At 50.9% G+C, this 20,844-nt stretch overlaps 2 protein-coding genes across 4 annotated transcripts in view; one reads left to right on the top strand and one right to left on the bottom strand.

Annotated features, from left to right (window-relative positions):
- The window catches only part of LOC119109530 (protein scarlet), a 41,326-nt gene extending 25,013 nt beyond the window's left edge, over positions 1 to 16,313 (top strand). For 2 of the 3 annotated variants that reach the window (XM_037233182.1, XM_037233180.1), the window contains exons 11-16: positions 438 to 581; positions 1,976 to 2,056; positions 3,509 to 3,644; positions 7,727 to 7,832; positions 14,413 to 14,513; positions 15,248 to 16,312. In XM_037233182.1, coding sequence (XP_037089077.1) covers positions 438 to 581; positions 1,976 to 2,056; positions 3,509 to 3,644; positions 7,727 to 7,832; positions 14,413 to 14,513; positions 15,248 to 15,423 — 744 coding nt within the window. In that variant the 3' untranslated portion in view covers positions 15,424 to 16,312. Of the gene's footprint in view, positions 1 to 437; positions 582 to 1,975; positions 2,057 to 3,508; positions 3,645 to 7,726; positions 7,833 to 14,412; positions 14,514 to 15,247 lie in introns of all 3 variants that reach the window. The other variant, XM_037233181.1, reaches the window with a different exon arrangement.
- Positions 16,299 to 20,156, bottom strand: LOC119109532 (uncharacterized). The gene is made up of 2 exons (XM_037233183.1): positions 18,960 to 20,156; positions 16,299 to 16,437 (listed from the first exon to the last, which is right to left on the bottom strand). Exons 1-2 carry the CDS (start codon positions 19,843 to 19,845, stop codon positions 16,325 to 16,327), a joined length of 999 nt encoding a protein of 332 aa, XP_037089078.1. The 5' UTR covers positions 19,846 to 20,156; the 3' UTR covers positions 16,299 to 16,324.
- Positions 20,157 to 20,844: the final 688 nt, after the last annotated feature.

Here is a 20,844-nt window from a genome sequence, read left to right as displayed (position 1 = left end):
CCCGTCCACTCTGTCATCGCAAACGGCGGCTTTTTACCATCATGCGATCACAACACTTATCGCCTGCGCGCTGGAAGTGTGTACAGCCGCTAGTATGTTGTGACACTGAACAGCTGGAGCAGGTTTTCAATGGGGTGGGTTAGCTTTTTTGTAGGGGCCGGCTGGGCATATATGCAAAGCAGTTTGTTCTTTTGAAATGAAACCAGCACATGTGCTTAATTGTTTTTGCTTCACAAGAAAATCGATAGCCTAGTTTGTTCCTTATTTCACCTTACCCTTGAGATTAAATCTAAAAATAACTCACGTCTCGATATCTTCAAGTGACTTCTGCCACCAAGGCTGAAAGTGTGAGTGATGTGTTTGTCACTGGTGACATCAGCAAATTCGAGGAGCTTTGACCTCTACACCACTGACGCATGTTCGCCGTCGTCCAACAGGGCATAGGCTTGATGGTGGGCCTGTGCTTTTCGAACCTGCATTACGACCAGCTGGGAGTGCAGAACCTGCAGGGCCTCATGTTCGTCCTGGTCACGGAGAACACCTTCCCTGCCATGTACGGCGTCCTGTCGCTGTTCCCCCAGGTGAGATCCGCCGCCAGCTGCCGCCACCTGCTCGCGCAGCGGGGCTGGGGCACGGCCCCACCACTGCCCAATCGTAGTCGTGTCGCGCAGGCGCGGCTACTCTAGCTTTTCGTCGGGGAGCTAGCCTAAAAAGCGCGGAGTCACGCTTTGCCCGCCCGCCATGTGCGGTTGGTCACCATGTCCGGTGACGACCGTAGTCAGCCGTGCATCTCCGTACGCAGCCGCCTGGCATCACGGCATCGTGCAGCCCTACACTAGCTCTACGGGGCTGTAAATGTGCACGTGGTGTGCGAGGGTGGTACCCGGTGTTGGTGACACGAGGTGGGTACGGTACTGATTGCTCCTTTTTAAATGTCTTGTGCGTTATCTTGGTCATGATCATGGTCATGGATAGTTACAGCGGTGAACTCTTCAGAATTTAGCCCACGGCTACGGCTACGACAGGTCCAAATAGTCGCGGGACCATGCCGTGGGCTTTGGCGTTTCACGCTATCAATCACGTGGCAAAGGCAGCATAACGTGGCGTGCAAACGATTGATCACTTCCGTTGATTTCGCCTGTAATTTCCGCGATCCCGTTGTGATATCCAGAGATGGCCGTCGGGAAAATCAACCCGCGATATGCGGTGGCTTCTGAAATACCCCGGGTGGTACCAGTCTGAGATAGTATTTGTGCTCCTGGGCAGGCATTAGCTGGAAGAACGTGATGATAGGGCGGTGTACCATCAAATTTATGACCGTAAATATCCAACGGTGTTTTTCCTTAGGTCGTGCGACCGTTCCCATTGCTCGTATGCAGGATATGATGTGATATGATATAAGATGCATACACATCTACATATACATATATACGCATATATGTATGCACATGTATACATACACACACACACACACACCACACACACATATATATATATATATATATATATATATATATATATATATATATATACATGATGGGATATCATATCGATATGAGCTGATGTGGCCTGGCCCGCGGAGGCATACAGATGAGTGTGGATGATTTTCAGCCGGTCGGCTCGTCGACATTTCTTAGAACAACGGCAACTAACGCTAAACTGTGTGTTTGCAAGTTTCACGCTTCAGGACGTGTTATTTTCGCGAAGCATACGCAGAACTTGGCCCAAACCGCAGTGTTTTGTTTGTCCCAAGGTGTGCAATATTTAACCTGATCTGCATAGGTGATGGGGGTTTTCAGTTACGATGTGGACCTGTTTGGACATCTTCGACTTTTTGATGAACCCCGAGAACGGTTAGATCATCCTGATCTCTTGCGAACGGTTGGATTACCCTTATATCATGCAGTTTCTGTCTGTTTGTGTGGTGGGTATAGGACCAGAGTTTCGTAACATCATGATTTGCATATGATTTCAGGAGCTGCCTCTGTTTCTGCGGGAGAACAAGAGCGGCATGTACAGTACGGCCTGTTTTTACATCAGTCGAGTGATATCACTGGTGAGCTTTTACTGCAGCTTGATTTTTCACACGGAGTGGGAACTAGAGTCGAGCTCATTTGTTCCAAACACAAAACCTGTGAAGCTTCATTTTGAACTGTTGAAGGGAGTGTCCCACCATTGGGACACTCCCTCTGTATGCGATACCTTGCAGTAATTGCCTTTGTTAATTTTGATTGTTTAATGTAAATCATTGGTCGGTTTGATTTGCTGCCAGCTGAGATCTGTAGCAAAGTGTTCGGGGTCAGAATGGTCTCTAGGATCGCCATAATAGAGAAATAGAGAGAAAGGTAGAGAGTTCTCGTGAGGTCAGTCCATAAGCACTGAGGCAAAATGATTTGTTGCATCCCTTTTCGAGTTCTTCGCCGCTCCAACAGCAATCTTCTGAAATACCAGGAGAAACATCTTAAGCATACCAGACAGTCGCGGGTGGTAAGTGCCCAGCAAAATTACCCCAAAGCGAGCCCCCACGGTAATCTGTGGTAAGCACACTGAATCCGTGATACGTTTAAAATTCGTTTGCGCTTAAGATTAACGCACTAGATTCGAGTTTAAGAGAGCGTACACTAATGTGTAAAAGGCATTGTAGCACGGCTTTAAATGATTTTGATTCCCGTCCCTGACGACCGTGAAGCTCTGATAGGTAGATGTCCAGCTGTTGATGCCTTTGAAGAACGTGGCGGTTGTGCCGCAAGAGTTGAAACTCTCCGGATAGTTCAAGTACTTGACTCACTCTGTCTACGGTCGCGGTTGTATCAGCTGGCTTGGATTATGCCAAAACCGTTGAGGTCGCGCTTGCCAGTAACTTTACTCGTTGGAATCTGATCCAACTACGTCACCATAGATTTTCATTTCATTTCTCTCAAATACAAATAATGCGAGATAGCATCACAAATAAATGCAGGCTCAGAAACAGCTGTGATAACCTTGAGCTGTACTTCTATTAGTTTAGTCCTATGTATTTATTAGTTTAGTTCTTAGTCCTACTTTTATTAGTATATTTTAGTCCTAAGTTTCGCAGACTTTCTAACGTTCGCATCGCCAGCAACTGAAAGTTGAACATGATAAGCTCCCATGGCATTCGTGAAGCGAACATTTGCACGCAAGACTATTTGAGCATTCCAACATCCGCGATCGGTGTGTTTGCGACTTGCGGATTTGCGCTCCGAGCATTTACATCGACGAGCGTCGGAGCACCAACATTGACTGGAGTGGTATTCGAGTGGCGAACATTTACTGGAGTGGTATTCGAGTGGCGAACATTTACTGGAGTGGTATTCGAATGGCGGACATTTACTGGAGTGGTATTCGAGTGACGAACATTTACTGGAGTGGTATTCGAGTGGCGAACATTTACTGGAGTGGTATTCGAGCGGCTAACATCTGCCTTACGAAACTTCATCCGGCTCCCGCGTTACACAACATGGGCTGATAGATTTTCATTTGACTTCAGATACCGGGATTTGTGCTGGACCCCGTGATCTTCATCAGTCTGATCTACTTCCTCACCAGCCTGCGCAGCGACTTCCAGTCGGTGTTCATGATGTACCTGATCGGCGTCTTCACATGTAACACGGCGGCGGCATGCGGTGAGTCAGCACAGTGTGTTGCCCGTGAAGCAGAATGGCGATTGGCCTGCATCTGCGGGATGATTGGCCTGCATCTGCACGATAATTGGTCTGCATCTACGGGACAATTGGCCTGCATCTGCGGGATGACTGGCCTGCATCTGCAGGATGACTGGCCTGCATCTGCGGGCTAGTTGGCCTGCATCTGCGGGATAATTGGCCTGCGTCTGCAAGCATTAGTACCTCTCTGCTTTAGTGTTCTCTTGTGTGCTGCGGTGTTCGTTTGTGGATTCCAGTGTTCCTCAGTGTCGTCTTCTATTTTTCATTGATCTCCTGTGTTCTTTACTGTTGTTTTGTGCTGTTCAGTTTTCCCTTTTGTTCTTCTGTGTTCTCTCCTCATGTTTGGTCTGCTCCTTGCCTGCTCATAAACATCAGAATCTTTGTCAAAGTATGCTGTGACATACCATCCAGCTTTTCATGGGACAACATTGGCATCTCTTGCTTCTTTGGAGCAAGAGATCACACTCAAACCAATCGTTTTTGCCTGCGAATCACTTAAGAAAAGCAGCCGATAGCCGTTGGTCATTTGACATCGGTGGAATGCAGCGTGCCCTTGCTCCAATTATGCACGATTTGGGTACTATCACTTACATACGGTCTCTGCTTCGGACTGCTAATTAGAGGCATGCAAGTGGTACAGGAAAAGCTTAGGTGGAACAGAAGGAGATAAGTGTTTCAAGATTGCTGCTTGGCTTTGTTATGTCAATTTGCGTTCATTTCGTAGATATGACCATACGGTTCGGAAGGACGTCGTTGACGTAAATTTGCAACGCCTGGAATTAATTCACTACAGGCTGTGAGCCTGGGAGTGGAGACCCGAAGCGGCCATTTGAATATGTGGGGTTTCAATCGCCTGTGTTCCCTGCGTGTTGTCGTTTTTAGTAGGCTAACAAGTGTGACGCCTGACGGAAAATCTGCATTTGCAGCGGAATCAATAAACCGTAGATATGTTGCTGCTGGGATCTACCACCATCAGGTGGAATCATGTTTTTGAAGCAATACGGGTGTGCGCTAGTTACAATCGCATTGGACCGTAATGCGCAGTAGAGGCCATATTTGAGCGTAGTACACTGGAACGTTTCTGTCGACGTCGGGATGCAAAAATGTAGCGCCGTTTATTATGCAACTGGAGGTATGTAAGTACCCAACTACCCACTTGATGCTGAAAGGATTTCGACACTCCTTTCCGACGGGGCCGCCATAAGCAGCACCAATCCGATATGAACGATTGACACCGCCTTCGAAAGACGGGGTGACCCGGAATCAAGGCCCCCCGAGCTCACGATGTTAGCGGTCTGGCTGCCGAAAATAGCGGCATGGTCCAAAAAATCGCCCGCGAAATACGGCTGTCTGCTCATGCTTGCCATCACCGGACACTGCGCTGCCCCGCAGCTCGACGGCCCACACACTGGATTGTTTATCGGCTGTTTGTCGAAGCTTCTCTCAGCTTTGGCCATGGGCGTGTGGTCTACGATCACTCACCTCACGATCCGAGCAATCCAACGTACACGACGGGGCTTCCGGCCATGCGGCGTCTCGACCAAACAACAAACCTACACGCACGCTTTGGCCATTGCCATTCATGATCGGCTTTTTGTGGCGGCGGGAACAATAGCCGGCGCTTGGCCCGCCCGCCGCCTGTGTCTGCCGCACCCCTTGCGCCGGACGCCGCCCGCTCGGGGCATCCTCCGTCGCTAAGATACCGTCCGTCCGACGGCTGCGTGACGCCGCTAGCTGGGTGCGTGCCACTGGCCTCTTTCGGCGATAGCGCGCGTTGATAACGGACAAGTGAGATGGAGGGAGGGGGGGGGACGATGGATGGTCGTGATAGTTCTTGTGGGCTGGAGGGACCGGACGCTGGGGGCTGGACTGGACTGGTCTGGACTGGAATGGAATGGACTGAGCTAAACTGAGCTGAACTGAACTCGACTGAGAAATCTTGTACGAGGATCGCGGGCCCGATGAATAAGTCGCAGACAGACAGTCTGCTAGAATTGTGGGCTTACAGAACTTTGCATGCATTTGAGAGGGCATGTACCTCACCGCAACAAGTTCAAGCGATTTAGTTCCGTCACCCTTGGACCGAGTCTGTCGACATCCAGTGTGCGCTTCGCCCCGGTCTCTCTGCATACAGTGGTTACGGCGCTCGTAGCAACGCGAAGCACAATTCTTGTTTGAAGGTTGCGCTGTGTGAAGTGTTTAATTTGGGGGGCAGGGTGTTGCATCAGGCGAATGAGACCATCAGCCACTCCAGGCACCACGCCCGCGCGTGGTCACATTGCTGTGCTCTCCGCCTGCCCGATCTACATGTCTGTCTCTTCAGCTTGATTGAATTGGTTGAACGAGTGACTGGACGCTTCTGTTACCGCCGTGATCGCCTCATTGTGAAACCTGGAGAGACTTGTGACCAGTGAGCTGGCGCGATGCGTCGTGACTCAGCGGGCGCCCGAGGCTCTCGACCGTGACCATAATGTTGGTGCAGCTCTCCACTGCGACTACGTAGTCCTTTGAACAGCGCCTCACCACCGACAACGGGTTTTGCTCCCGAATTCACCGCCTGCAAACCGACATTGCCAGTCATCGGGCAGCCCAGTCTGGGCGGATTCGACGTGCCGCGCCGGTCCCAACGCCACTCGACCGCTCCGACCATGTCGCCCGCGCCGGGGCCGCGCGTGACACTGAGCTCTCAGTGAACGAGCGACGCGAGGCCACAACATTTAACCTACAGGACAGTTTTAATGCGGAAAGCGTGCTTTTGTGAATGTGGCTGGTCACGCGCTTCCAAACATTTACCATGAAGCGGCCCTTTGCCGTTTTTTTTTTTAGGGGGGAGGATGTTGTCAGATCTCGGACCCAGAGAGACAGCGGTATGAAGCCATCCGTGCGTGTAGGCGAATATATCGTCTAAAAAGCATAAAGCGATCTCCGCTGATGCTGATCCACGGCTGAGTCAGCAGTCGACCGATGAACGGCTAATGCCACCTTTCCCGTAACCAGCCTGTAATACGACAGTCTCCGGTCTAAAGTCTGACAGGTTTGGCTTAAGCTAACTGGCTATCTTAAACATGAGTTGCGAACTGTGCGAGTGGTTGTCCAATTTACTGTGACCATACCCGCCCCGAATATTTTCATTTTTACAACACTTGGGTCAGCTTCACAGAAAACGTAAACCACGCCGATCTGTCGATTTCGTATATTAAACTTCGTGGCCTTACGAGCCTTGGAGCAATCCCATCTTCAGACAAAGTGAGTTTTAAGTTTGTACACGATCTTTCAAAAAAAAATTCTTGCCCTCAGCTGCTAAACTCAAGAAGGATATTCCAGGGCATTCCGACGGCCTTGTTTGTGCATACATCGATTCACAATGACCACATGTCATATTCCCTTATCTCTCGGCGTCGTCTACACTCGCTCTAACGCTGTTTCAAAGCCGAGTGAAGTCCACGTGAGCCTCTGGGGCGCGCAGAGGCAGCCAGCTGTCCCCCTGCTGTGTCCCGCTCGACCATCGGAGCCCGGAGCTGCGGGTTATCATACGGCCAGGGGTAGCTGGGGCGCGCAGAGGCAGCCAGGTGTCCCCTGCTGTGTCCCGCTCGGCCATCGGAGCCCGGAGCTGCGGGTTATGATACGACCGGGGGTAGCTGGGGCGCTTCACTTGAACAGTGTTTGCCGGCCAGTGATAATCCATGGCGTCGTTCCATTTGGACGTCGTGGCGAAAATCATACGCCAAAGCGAAAACACGCAGCGTGGTGAACAAATATTTCGTCTTCAGCTGGATCTAAGTACATCGATGGACTCCACCCTGCGCAAAACAATGGTATAATATTCGCCCAGGCCTACCCGATGTTGTGTTTGATGGAGGGATTCGGCGAATGAGGTCCAGCTTGCTGTCTTATGTGCACTCAGCTAAAGTTTAGCTTGTTTTTGTTTTTTAGTTTAAAAACTAAACTAAACTTAAATTAGTTTAGTTTTTTAGTTTAGTTGTTTTAGTTTGTCAGCTAAAGTTTAGCTTGTTTTTGTGTGACGGCCGTGACGCTCTTTCCAGGGTGTTTCTTCTCGGCGGCCTTCGACAACGTGTCCCAGGCCATTGCACTGCTTATTCCATTTGACTATCTGCTGATGATCACCGGAGGGATCTTCATCAACTTGAGGTAAGTCTTGCGTCCCTTGCTGAACATGAGAATGTCTCCGCAAGTTCCGTAACGTACTTCATCGACACGTTCTATTTGCTGCGTTTTACGATCGTTTTGAATTATTTGGCACTGCTTATCATGTGAAATCGCTTTGCAACGTTAGGCAAGCTTAAAGCAAGTGCAATGGTGCACAGGCGCATCTTTTATATACGACTGTGTTGTTACGTACTAGCCGAAATGAAGAAGTGCAGCTAGGATGTACATATATATTCGGGCTATGTGGCTGAATATAGCGAGAATTCGGCAGGACATTCCGTGGCATATCTGTGGATGACAAATGCTCCCACTATGGAGTAACGTGTTAACAACCACATCCGCCCTTTGTGAAGCATGGCCGGTATATTATTACATGAAAAATTGCGAAGGCTGATCCAAGGTCTTAAATTACCACAGGATGGCGTCCTAGCTTGCATCGTACAGTTTGTGGTGTTTGTAACGTATTCAAGATGTCCTCTTCACTGAACATGGTTAGGCTCCGTTTCCACTCGGTGTGTTTTTTTAATGAAATATTGCATTAGTATTCCACTTCTGGTACACCGTATGCACCTTCTTCATATACCATGGAATCAGCTGAACCCTGTTCGGTTTTTATTTTCGGTTCGGTTCGGTCTCGGTTCGGTTTCATTAGTATTGCACTTCTGGTACACCTTATGCACCTTCTTTATATACCATGGAATCAGGTGAACCGCGTTCGGTTTTCTCCAGCTCGTCTTGTCAAAGTGGTGACGTGGGGTGCTCGCGTCTGCACGCCATCTCCTCGGGAGCTATAGCCCCGCCTGCAGGTCACACCGAGCGCTGCCGGGGCCCGCATCACACGGGACGTGGACGCCCTCATCTGAGCTGGTCACGCGGGTTGACGATTTGGCGCGACGCGGGGCGAGCGCGCGCCGCGTGCGACGGGGGTTATTGGTCGGGCACACACGCGAAGGCCCGCGCGCATCCTCCCAGTCAACGAGCGTGGTGTGACAGCCCAGACTACGCAATCCATGTTGATGTCACGGTTCATCTATCTTATAATTCATAGTGCCTCCATGAGGTCATTGAGTCAACGACGGTAGTGCGCAGGGGTTTAAGAAAGTGAGTTTTGCGATTGATTGCTTATTGAAACCGGCTATCGAATAGCCGTAAAGAAACCTGTTTCCGCAAGTAGGGTACCAAATTTCGCGGTTCGCAGATTATCAGACTGAAGCAGGGCATGCTCTGGACAACGGTGCAACAGTAACGTCAAGATCCCGTGTAACTGCCTGTCTATTATCGTTTTTAGCCCTGTTCGAATGACGTGACACAAACGGATAAAGGAACGTAAGCGCCTTCATCGTCTTCAGGCGCAGAAAGTGGAGGAGAGGAAGAGAGGGAGATTGCACACTTAAGCGCTTATAGATGTCAAACCTTCCGAACTCTAGCAGTGGCTGTGGACGTTGTCCGTCCTCCCCCCCCCCCCCCTCCCCCTCCCCCTCCCCCGATCCCCTCCTCGTAAAAATCCGAAGACGCCGAAGGCCAAAACTATGTGGCCCCTTTCTTGTTCTCTTGTTAATCGTGAGATTACAGGAACCACTGGGCGGATGTAGGAAAATAACCCATATTTGATTCTTCTTGACGAGACCCATATTTCTCAGCCAAAAATGCTGGAGAAATATGTATAAAGAAAAATATGCCTAATAGGAGGCAGTGGGGGAGCTAAAAATGTTCAACTCACTTTTAATCTCACATAGTTTTCACATTTCTGAACCAATTTCGACGCAACCTGCACCTGGAAATGGATATGTTTTCGCATAATATAGCACATCAAAATAAATGGAGCGCACAGGAGATGCAAATGTGATGAGGGCTTTCAATTGCGCTTGCGGAGCAAATGAAAGGTTGCCTTGCTTCTGTACCAGAAAAGCAGATGTTGGCCAAGCTTTTGACGAAGGCAGAGTCCGAGTGCCTACTGGCGCGGGGAAAATGGAGGTTATGCGAGTAGTAGATATTTTTATCAGCCACAACACTTTCATGCGCTGTGAATGAATTATTATGCGCATACGCGTGTGTGGACGTGTGCCCCGGCGCATCAAGTTTTCCCTAGGCGTATTCAGTTTCCCGAAAGAGGGGGCAAAAGGACATGTGAGTGGATCGTGGTCCGTTGGCGTGGTCCTCAGCTGACGGTCCAGTGTTAATGCCTACAGTCTCTCTGTACCGCAGTGCTCCTCTGTTTTGCCATTCCCTGACTGACCTCTGGCATAGTTGTTTAGTGTCGTTTACTTCATGGAAGTGAAAGACAGGATTTAACGCACTGTTTAGGTCTTAATGGTCCTGGTGTCTTGCGTCTCCCTTACCCCCGCCCCTTGAGGCGCCCCTACCTAAATTTTTGTTTATTTCTTTCCTCTTGCCTCCCATGTGAATATATTTTCTTACATTATCCATTTATAGCACCGTAGTTACGGCATATTACAGTTTTTATCAATACACATATCGCAGGTTTTAGCCTAATTAATTTACGCTCACTCTCGTAAAAACACAACATGCCTTTGTCACTTATGAAATGTGCATTGATTATTTGTGCCGTTATTGGTTGAAGAGCAAATCCTTGCGTCCGATCGCATTCGTTACCGAAAGCGGCGGCAAGTTGGCTGAAAGCAAGTGGGAGCGGTCGGGCTGCGCCGGTGACAGGATGTTTTGCATTTCACTTTTATGGACTAAACAGCAGTCGAGTAAAGCGATTGCATGTCTCTTGGGCTATGCATGAGAAATGTAATCATAGATGATGGCTGATATGCGCGCTTCGGTGTCGTGGCTCGTTTGCCGATATGGTCATCACGCTTTGTTCGGTTGCATTGACAATGCATGACTGTCAGGTGTATCGTACATCTGAGATGCATTTAGATGCATGAGATTTATTGTCGCGATCATTAGCCGATGTCGTGAACACGCAAGCCACAGGAGCATTAAGTGCAAGCGATATGCAGTGAGACAGATACAAGAGATGCGTTGTTGTGGTGATTAGTCAATGTCATTAACACGCCTTGGCACCGGAGCATTACTAAAACATGCCACCCAGGGATGTGGACCATGTGACTTGTAGTCTAGTTTAATCAAGCAGGTATGGTAATAGAGCATCTGTTGTCTAGGTATCAAACATGTTAATCATTATGTGATGGATGGGACGCCGTAGGCATGTGGACTGGTCTTATTAGGAGGGAAAGCAAAGCAAGTGCTCGGTTTCGACGGTAAATGTGTGACCTTTATCAACTAGCATGGTGCATCAGCCAAGAGGAATTTAAACCTCGGTCCGCTGGAGAGCCTCGCTTGATCACCGGATCAACTGCTACCTGCGTCCTGCCACAAGTAGTGCTGTACTCACCACGAGACCTTAACCTCACCGGGTATAACCGGGCGCTGTGACTGCTCCCCCAGTTGCGTCATGGCATATAACCGCAGAGTATTTCAAGGAATGTTTGTGGTTGCTACGTGCGGTCTGCGTCATCAGTTCTCACTAGCCGCCTCAGCAGAAACAGTCAGTGAAGTTGTGCCGGCGACGTTGACATGGAAGAGGTGACCAGCACGCTCTGACAGCGGGCGCGTATCGCGTATGAACCGAGCTGTCGTAGAGCTGTTAGCGCGTAATTTGACGTTGGCGTAGAAGAGGTGGCCAGCACGCTCTGGCAGCGGGCGCGTATCGCGTCTGAACCGAGCTGTCGTAGAGCTGTTAACGCGTAATTTGACGCTGGCGTGGAAGAGATAGCCAGCACGCTCTGACAGCGGGCGGGTATTGCGTATGAACAGTGCATGTGTCGTAGAGCTGTTCGTGCGTAATGCTTCTACACCAGGACCTGCCCTGTATTACGCCCGCCCGCTCGGTGCCCGCTGAGGGAAGGCTTCACCCACGCGTCATCCCCCCCCCCCTTTCAAGCCGCGTGCCCCTGTCCGTCTACCCATCCCCGTGGAGTACCCGGGTGTTTCCCGCTTTATCTATTTGCTTTTTTTGTCTGGCTCTGTAAATTAATTACATACTTACTCCATCCCGCATAATCTCATCCACTTTTTACAACTTGTCCACTTCATATTGAGGGGAGCAATCACAGCGCATTGCTGCACCCGATGAGGTTAAGGTCTGTTAAAGAAATGGGAGACGTCCAGACTTCGGTGCAGGCTCTGCGATCGCCAGGTGTTGCAGACCTCAGAGATTGGCGCCATATCACGATAGGGCCCTGCATCAAACAACACTGCAAATGGCCGTCTCATCCAGCCGTCGTCGCGCAGAAAGCGTGGCTGCTGATCTAGCTGTGTCCGAGCCAGCGACCATGATGGTGCCACTGACTCGGCTTGTCTAGAAACCTGGCTGTTGGCGATGCTGGCAGACGCAGACAAGGAGAAGCCAAAGCTATCCATCACATTTAATGGAGCGTCACTATTATCAGAAATATCAGGAGGCAAAGAGGGGAGGGTGAGACGTCCGCTTAGCCCTCCAAAATTGAGCATGCAAACCACCAGGAACGTGGAGGTCTGGTTCGTGTGGTGGCGAGGAAACCACCAAAACAGTAGTTTAAAAACGTCCAGTACACGTGCAAACGGTGGAAAGAATGGCGAAAGTTGTCACTAGGGCAGCGTCAAAAATATCCAGACAGGAAGCTCAGCACAGCAGCGATGTATCGAACTTAACACCGGACTGCGCTGCCAGTGTTCCACAGCGACATATATTTTGAGTTTTTCTGCAAGCCTAGCCGAAGACTCCCGGCTCAGTCGTCTTTCATGCGTTCGACTACCGTGGCGCATCCCTCTTGTTGGGGTAGTGTTATGAGGGGAGGCATTCATGCTTTGAAACGCTAGCGTCCTTCTTCAGTTTGCCTTCACTATTATTGTATGTAAAAATGCGTCATGCAGTCTTTTCAAGCAAGGGTCACGCATGACCCTCAGAGGAACATTTCGGAGCTGTAGCAATTACTGTGAAAACAGGAGTTTTACGTACGCGACGGCTGAAGGGGAGAAAATGGACGTCACTTTTCGTGCTTTTCCGAAATACCGCTATGTGACTACGGTAAGTCTAGTCGCTATGTTTTCAGGCATCATGGCAAATTTTCACAATATTTAAGGCATTTAACTTATTTGAAGAGGGTATTTATACGAATTTGTATCCGAAGTGCAAAAATAAAGGCATTTCCAATGTGTTACCCCCTATAACACATGCACACAAAAGTCATAAAAATATGTCATAGGTGGTTTGCATCGTTCCATTTCTGCCTGAAACGACTCATCGTTCATTTCAACCTCGAGACGGATGGCCTGACCCTTCCGCTGAAGCGCGCAATAGTCTGAAGGATTCCATCATGTCTCAGCCACAATTCATAAACGTCGAAGTCGACTTCAACTCCATGAGGAGTCAAGCACGGGCCAGTCGTGCTGACTCCGACTCTTTCCAGATTGGAGAGGCCTTCACTTTTATCCCTTCCAAAGAAACGTCGTGGCCAGCATCAGGTCGATGCAAGGAGTCCCAGATGGCATAACGACTTAAACGGCTAACGACATAACGGCTTGTTCTCTCTAACAGTCACTGTTGCCCGTGTCCTCGCACTATGTCCAGAGACTTCTCCGAAATCTGGGGCGTGAGTGTATGGGCGTTTTTTTGTACGGGGTCAATTAGTTCTTTCTTATATCCGCTCAGTTCTTGCCCCCCCCCCCTCCCCATTCTGCATCGTACACGTTTGTCCTCAGTGTAAAAATCCTGCATCGCCACTGCTGTTGACCTGGCGTTTTACCTGGCTGCTTTTGCGTCACGCTGCTCTGCAGGAAATTCACGAAACGTGCTCTTAAAATCTTCTTTGTGCAATGTTTCACTCCAGCCTGAATTCATCACCCACGGAAGGGAAATAGCGACGGAAAAAGAGCTCGAACGAACTCGTATTACAGTCTTTATCAGACATCGCTATGCCCGCGGCTGACTTTTGACCGGAGCTATCCATCTAAACTGTGTACGTTTCCTTGGCGATCAGACATATCGCTTTCTTCAAAAAATGATATTGACTATCGGATACCTTCCAGAATAATGTCATCCTCTTGCGCTACTTTATGTCACTTCACGCTGCTCAGTGGAGGTTTCGATGGCCATGAAATGGAGATATAAAGGCGGTTTGCTATTCTTACGACACACGGACTGCGCGTGTCTCATAATATGCGTTCAGAACCATTGATATTTGTTTTCTGTCTTCCACAAACCGTCTACAGGTGCGTGATGGCGTGTTTACCAATGTGGCCGTTTTTGGTACCATCACAATATTGTAGGTCGCATGACCCGAGTAGAAAACAAAAAGTGAGCCGTTGACCCTGGCAAGAAATGACTGTGCGATAATTTTTTACTGGTTGGCGCTAATGCCCAGGTTATGTCTTTCATGCGCATTCTTGCATGCATTTTGATGCTTGGCTAAAATCGTTTTTCAGTGAAAAGGTATGAGCCGTACCGCTGCAATTTAGCCCCCCCCCCCCCCCCGCCCCTGACTGCAAGCGAGCGTGTTTGGACGAGCGATGTGTTCTGTGTTGGTTTGTACCCAATGGCGCACTGTTTCAGCACGATGCCAAAGTGGCTGTCGTGGACCAAATCTCTATCTTGGTTCATGTACGCCAACGAGGCGTTCACCATCATCCAGTGGTCGGGAATCGAGAACATACGTGAGTAGCCACCGAGGCCAGCGTCAGGGTGCCCGCCCCGGTCTGTTACGTGACGCATTGACCACCGTGTGAACCGACGCGGTGGCCGCAGCAAACGCCCGTATGACCGAAACTCGACAACGTACCGAATTGTCGTGGGATCCGCCGGCGTTAAGGTCGTTGTCACGGGCCACCGTACGAAATTTTTTCTACAATAGAAAGGGCGTGTGCACGTTTCCCCGGTACAAATTGCTACGTATTGATGGTCATACCAATGCAATAAAAACTGTTGCCGCTCCCGATGGGCCGCGTTATTGAGCCATCTATTCTTGCACTCCTGCAGTCCGCTTTGGCCTGTGCTTCCCTTCACAGCGCACAAGTGTGTGCACAAGTGTGCTGCCCTACATAGTGCGCAGTGCTCCAGGTGTGTTTAGAAACAGCGTCTCACCATACCATAGCAGCTTTCACTTGAGCGCGACGCCCAATGCTGCACGCGAGAGCGGCGTGCGTTGAAGTTGAGTGGTCGCAGCCAGCCCGTATCTTTCCTCAGAATCTCTCCTGACCAATATCTGACCAGAATTGCTTATGTGAACTCAAGCCATATCATTCGTTGTGCGTCGGGTCGACCTATGCTGTGCGCGTCGCCAAAGTTCTCCACTTGGCCTGTTCCGGCCGGCGGTTTGACCTGGATTTCCAGATGTGAGTCGTGGAGCTTACTCTAAATATAGCTCAAGACTCGCCTTGTTTGCCCGCAGCCTGCCAAGAAGCGAGCAACTCATCCGCGTGCCTTCGCAGCGGAGAGGAGGTCCTCAACAAGTACAGCTTCCACTCGGGCGACCTGGGCGTCGATTTCAGCGGGTTCATCCTGCTCTTCCTGTGCTTCCACGTGCTCGGCATCATTGCCTTGTGGCTGCGAAGTCGAAAGCAGTGAGCCGGGCAAATGCAGCGTGAGCTGGGTCCGCTACAGGGCATCACCGAAGCCGCCACGTTTGCGCTCAAGTGAAAGGCGACGAATGTCCCTGCAGCGGCCGCGGCGGGTCATTGCTGGGGGGACCTCTGTCCACGCTGGACTGTCGTCCCCTCGCGTCCGCCCCCACTCACGCGCGGCGGAGTTCCGCGTGGCGCCTCCGACATCGAGGAGTGCCGGTGTCCGGCGGGGCGGCGCGCACGCGGCGGCACGCGGCGGACAGCGTGTACGGCAACCCATGACAGCGATGCGCGGCCCTTTACGCCGGATCACAGCGCAGGCAGAGGCCAACGCGCCGTTTGCCTGGCGCGAGGTGTATCGAGGCGTGCTTATCAGCTCGTGATGGATGGGCATGCACGACTGCGAGTTCTGATTTGGTATGCTTTAGCCGTTTTAGTGTGCACTTAGATATAAGACCTGAGTGACGTTATGCGGGGAACGGAGCCGCTGCCGCTGACGCTTTGCCATGAATAGCTTCACTATCAGCCGGGTATATTTACGTGTGATGCTCTGTCGTAACCCCCTCTTGGTACGCCGATGCTCAACAAGGCGCATTGTTTGCAACGTACTGCCACCGGGTTTCAGCGTCGTCGTTGACACCAACCGCGCGCCGTACAAATTGCATGGATGCATTCGACGTACGAATACTCATCTAACCGTGCGCGTGCAAGCCTGTGTCTGCATCCCTGGTTTGTTTTCGCCTGTGTGACTGCGTGCGCAGGAGGACCGGCGGTCAAAGCCTCGTCCCGCCCTGCCGCCAACCGGTCACTCCGGGAACAACGTCGTCAATACGAACGCTTACTGCCGCTCCAGCTGTCGCATGTTCAGCAAAGGTCGGCGCGGCGACAATGCGCCTGACCTCGGGTCATGTGGGTCCAGTGGTCTCAGTGACCTCGGAGAACTCGGTAGAGGAGCGCGACGTGTCCTCCACGCTGACGGTGATCTCGTTGACGGAGCGCCCGGGAGTGGAGCTCGATCCTGAAACCGGTGACGGGTCAATCAATCTCTTGCCGTTGACCCTAATCTTGCCGTCTCTGGGGGAGAGGCAAGAGAGAACGGCCCGTAGGGCCGTTTATCGTGAGTTAAGATCACAGGCTAACGGTACAGAAAGTGTTTTTCAGCGTTCACCAGCTCGTAGACCACGTGCGCGTGGTTTTTGCTCCGATGCATTCATTTAAAGCACCCTGATCGTCTGATTGTGGCCCTGCTGGTTGCAAGTTGTCACAAGGACTGGTGGCTGGGCCGCGCGTAAGAGGGCGCATTCCCACGCGGGGAGGCGGAAGTAAACCGATGCAAGTGGAAACGGCCTCATGCCAGCGGGTGGGTTCGTTAGGTTTCCTGTGTGGGTCAGTTACACGACATGACCGAGGCTTTTTACGTTTGAAAATGAGGTTTTGAGGTTTTGGTTTTGGAGATTTTTGAGCATCAGGTTTTGATGACCAAACGCCACAACGAACCATATTTTAGCACCTGTAAACCTATGAAGGTCTCGAACACATCACCTCCAGAAGTTGCGCCCAGGTGTCCACCAGATTACTTCATATGCTGCCATATAAACAAACAAAAAAACGTGTCGCATGATCAGGAATGAAACACCAACGTCCTGATCCACCGGCAGCTGCTGCAGGTCAGGGATTGTTCGAATGGCGCAATAGGACGCAGCAGAATCAGGTTTCTCAGCAAAACGCCGGCATCGCAGGGACTCCTTAACGAAGAGAAATGTTAACCACGTCCAGCGTACGCTGTCTAGACAGGCTGGTCATTTTCTGACAACCTTACAAGGACACGTTTTCCTTCCATAACAAGTGTTTTTGTCACTCTCATAACATATCAACTTTAGTGGCGAATGTTCCCAGCACTCAGCCTGTGGTGGTAACGTGCTGAATGTACATTACAGTCAGCTGCTATTTGTCATCTGATAAGGACACGCAAACCTAAATTGTTACCTAAGAAATTTCAACGCTTTATTAATTTAATCAACTAAGAGAGGCAGACATAGCACAGTTGTTGCTAACCAAATTTGTGCTTGTTATACACATCCATCATTGAAAGGGCCTTCCAAAATCCCAAATTGGGTAAAAAGATGTGGTCGCCGTGAAGCCGCCGCCGTGGCAGCCGCCTGTAGCGCAGCTCCTGACTGCCTGTTCAGTTTGATCACCTCATCGTCAGCAGAGCAACGGCCCACCAACAGGCGACGTTACCTCAGTTAACGCGCACTCCGCGGCATAGTAGCCAACGCGCCTGGCGAAGGTGGGTAATTTGAGCAGCAATCACAATGCTAATGGCCTGTCCATTAAAAACGTGACGCCTTTACGGCTGTTGCAAAACCCGCTCCCCTAGTTGTGCATAGGTAACCCAACGCGGGACCCCCTGGCCGCGCTGCTGAAACATTTGTTTAAAAATATTTAGCATCAATTTCGACCACATCTGAGCGTGACCTTACGTCGTCCGAATCACTCACTCCCCACGTTTGTTGTTTTCTCCGCCTCAGTTAGGCTCCATGAGACCCCCTTTTCTCTCCACGCGTCACGTGGTCTGTAAACGGTCCGGCATGAGTCCGGCTTTGGGTAATATGGAGAAAAGACACGCTTGCACAATTCCTGCGTGCGCTCGAAGCACGTCAAACCATGCGTAGCTAGATCGAGGCGGCGCGGGACGGAGGGTACCGCTGAACAAGACTTGAGAGTCTAGTCATCCTTTTCTAGTGCCGGTGCGACATCTGTTGTGTGCTCCTGTTCCCTGCCTTTGCAGTCCTCGTGCTGCATTGAGTTGCAATGAAGTCGCGTGCCCGCAGCTACTTGTGGGCTTACGAAGCCGTGCAGTGCTCGAACGACGAACAAAAGCATCTCGGAATCACAAAAAAGCAACAAGGCAACAGCAGCAGACATTGTAATGGCGTAAAAAATATTTGAATGGCAGGCAGTGGATTATATAAGGGTGAATGGGAGGCACGTGGTCCATTCCTGTTGTCAAATTGCTTCCAGTATGAAAACCTAAGCATGTGCATAAATGTCGACAGCTAGACAATCAACTAACACAGGTGCAAATGAATATATATCGAAAACACGCCGCATTAACGTAGTTACGCTGACGCCATGCAAGTGCGCCTGCAGGGCGATTAAGTGTTTTGCTCTCTCGTCGAAGCCTTTTAATGGCACCCTGCTTTTTGACAAGCTATATGCGACATGTCATGAAGGTAGCAATATTTTTATGTTTGTATGTCGAAACGTGCGGTGAAAGCCTTCGAAAACGACGTGAAATGTGATCGGATCACACCGACGCGAGTCCACGCTCACGCGTTTTTGGTTTTGTGCCGAGGCTATCCACGAGCAGAGTTCCATTTCTTGTGAGCGCACACCAACAGCAAACATCCTTCTCGAGTTTTCCTTCACCCCTCCCATGAACACACCGACGCCATTTGCATGCGCCGTGGGTGCTGCCGGCGCCACAGAGCGGTTGCGATAGAACTCGAGCTTGCGAGATGTGCCGACAGAACTCACCTGACGTATAGGCGGATCCAGGGTCGTCGGCGGTATCGAGCCGCCCGCGCGACACCACGTCCTGGCCGAGCGATTGCTCCGGCGTGGACTCGCTGCCGCCGCTGGCAGTGGGCGTCTGTGGCGCCGGCGTGCCCTCCAGCAGTGGCTCCATCTCGCCCTGCTGTCGCGCCACCGCCCGCTTCTTGCCGCGCGCCATTAAAACGCAGAACAGCAGACCGGCGGTGAGCAGCACACCGCCGACGGCGCAGGCCACGATCAGGCCGATAGTCCGCAGGTGGAGCCACTCCTCCTCCCGCTCGCGCGCCTCGGTCGCGTCCAGGTAGAAGGCCGGCACGTAGCGGTCCTGCTGGAGCACGCCCAGGTCCTTGGTCAGCCGCGACACGGCCTCGCGCTCCTCCACGCTCACGTACTGCTCGGTGGACAGCGTCGGGATCAGCAGCTCCTCCAGCCACGAGATGACGTTCTCGTAGAAGGCCGTCATCAGCTTGAGGCGGGACGCTCGATCAGTGACGTGCGTCACCTCGTTGACCTGGCAGCAGAGCGTGTTGGCCAGGTGGTTGCGCAGCTCGGTAGAGCTGATGGCCACCTCCTGGCCGCCCGGGAAGCGGACACGGCCCGGGCTGGGGCTGCTCAGCAGCAGAGGGGTGTGCATCTTGACGTGCGAGGCGTTCCGGTAGTTCTCAGGTGCCTCGCGGCCGATGAGCTCCGCGCAGTTCTCCACGTGGCACCCCTCAGCCAAGATCCAGTCCGGCACAAGCACTTCTTCTCGCTTGGGCCGTAGGCGCCACCGGCCCGTGCCGTGGAGGAACGCCTCGTGCGTGCCAGGGCCCAGACAGGGCACAGGCAGGGACATGGCGAGCAGGACGCACAAAGTGCTGGGCCACATTTCATGATCAAGGAGTGATGGTCCAACCTTTCAATCAGGCCACACTGTTGGAAGGGCTCTTGCGTATGTCTGACGTCTTCATGATCATTTGCAGTGCGTTAGGCGCTACGCTGCATCAGCATCATAAAAGCATGCATGACAAAATAAGGTGACACAGCTTCAGAAGTTGGCAGTTCACTGAGTATGACCGTTTTAAAAGCAAAGCCGTCGTATCGGCATCAGAGCATATAACGACATAACTAAAAGAATGCTGGCTTGTTCCATGCTAGATCATATCCTAAGTCCACTGCAGCTGCTGACCGTTCCGTGGGTTGGAATGTTCATTTTTGATTCGGATATTTGTTGCAGGCAAAGTTCCGGTCCTCGTCTTCGAAAAACTTCGTGCACGTGAGATGATGCCAACAAAACCTCCCGATAAAACTTTATGTGGTCTCTTACTGAAGATAATAGCTAAAATTCGATATACCAGAAAAGCCAATTAAAACACATTTTAGGCAATCATATTTCGCCACAGCATGGCAATCAGTAGCCCCGGAATAATGAGCTCTGAGCATTGCCAGTATATGATTATAACTCACGACGTTGAAGTATGGGAAGTTAAGACTCCCTCAATTATATCATTCATGAAGCCTATAACAACGCCATTTGTTTACATCGTACCAATAACACTTGCCAGGGATGCATTATGGGCATGCTTATTATATGCTTTGTTGGACATCTTGCTACGCGTTTGAGTGGGGTGGGGATCAATTTGACCCCTAAGGTTTTCTCCAGAATGATCTACGAACGGCGCGGCATACCCACGCAAAGTTTTGTCTAGCTGTGGAGAATCGAATAGCGGATATCTGAGTATAGATTTATTAGACATACCTTGTAAGCTCGCAGATGTATGGCAGGCCAAGGTCAGGCCGTTGCTGTCAGCGAAGGGCATTGCATGAAATCGTTCAACGTGGTTCGACAGCGGAGTGTTAGACGTAACCATACACCTTGTAGATGGTT

This window comes from Pollicipes pollicipes, unplaced genomic scaffold (genome assembly GCF_011947565.3).
Source record: "Pollicipes pollicipes isolate AB1234 unplaced genomic scaffold, Ppol_2.1 Scaffold_7231;HRSCAF=8579_pilon_pilon_pilon, whole genome shotgun sequence".
NCBI classification, from domain to species: domain Eukaryota; kingdom Metazoa; phylum Arthropoda; class Thecostraca; order Pollicipedomorpha; family Pollicipedidae; genus Pollicipes; species Pollicipes pollicipes.
This window is presented reverse-complemented; position numbering and strand designations above follow the sequence as displayed.

Bases quoted from the DNA above. Each gene is read 5' to 3' on its own strand.
- LOC119109532 (XM_037233183.1), bottom strand. From the start codon at position 19,845: ATGTGGCCCAGCACTTTGTGCGTCCTGCTCGCCATGTCCCTGCCTGTG. The intron at 16,438-18,959 runs GTGAGTTCTGTC...CACCGGTTTCAG, and splicing joins TGGATCCGCCTATACGTCAG to GATCGAGCTCCACTCCCGGG.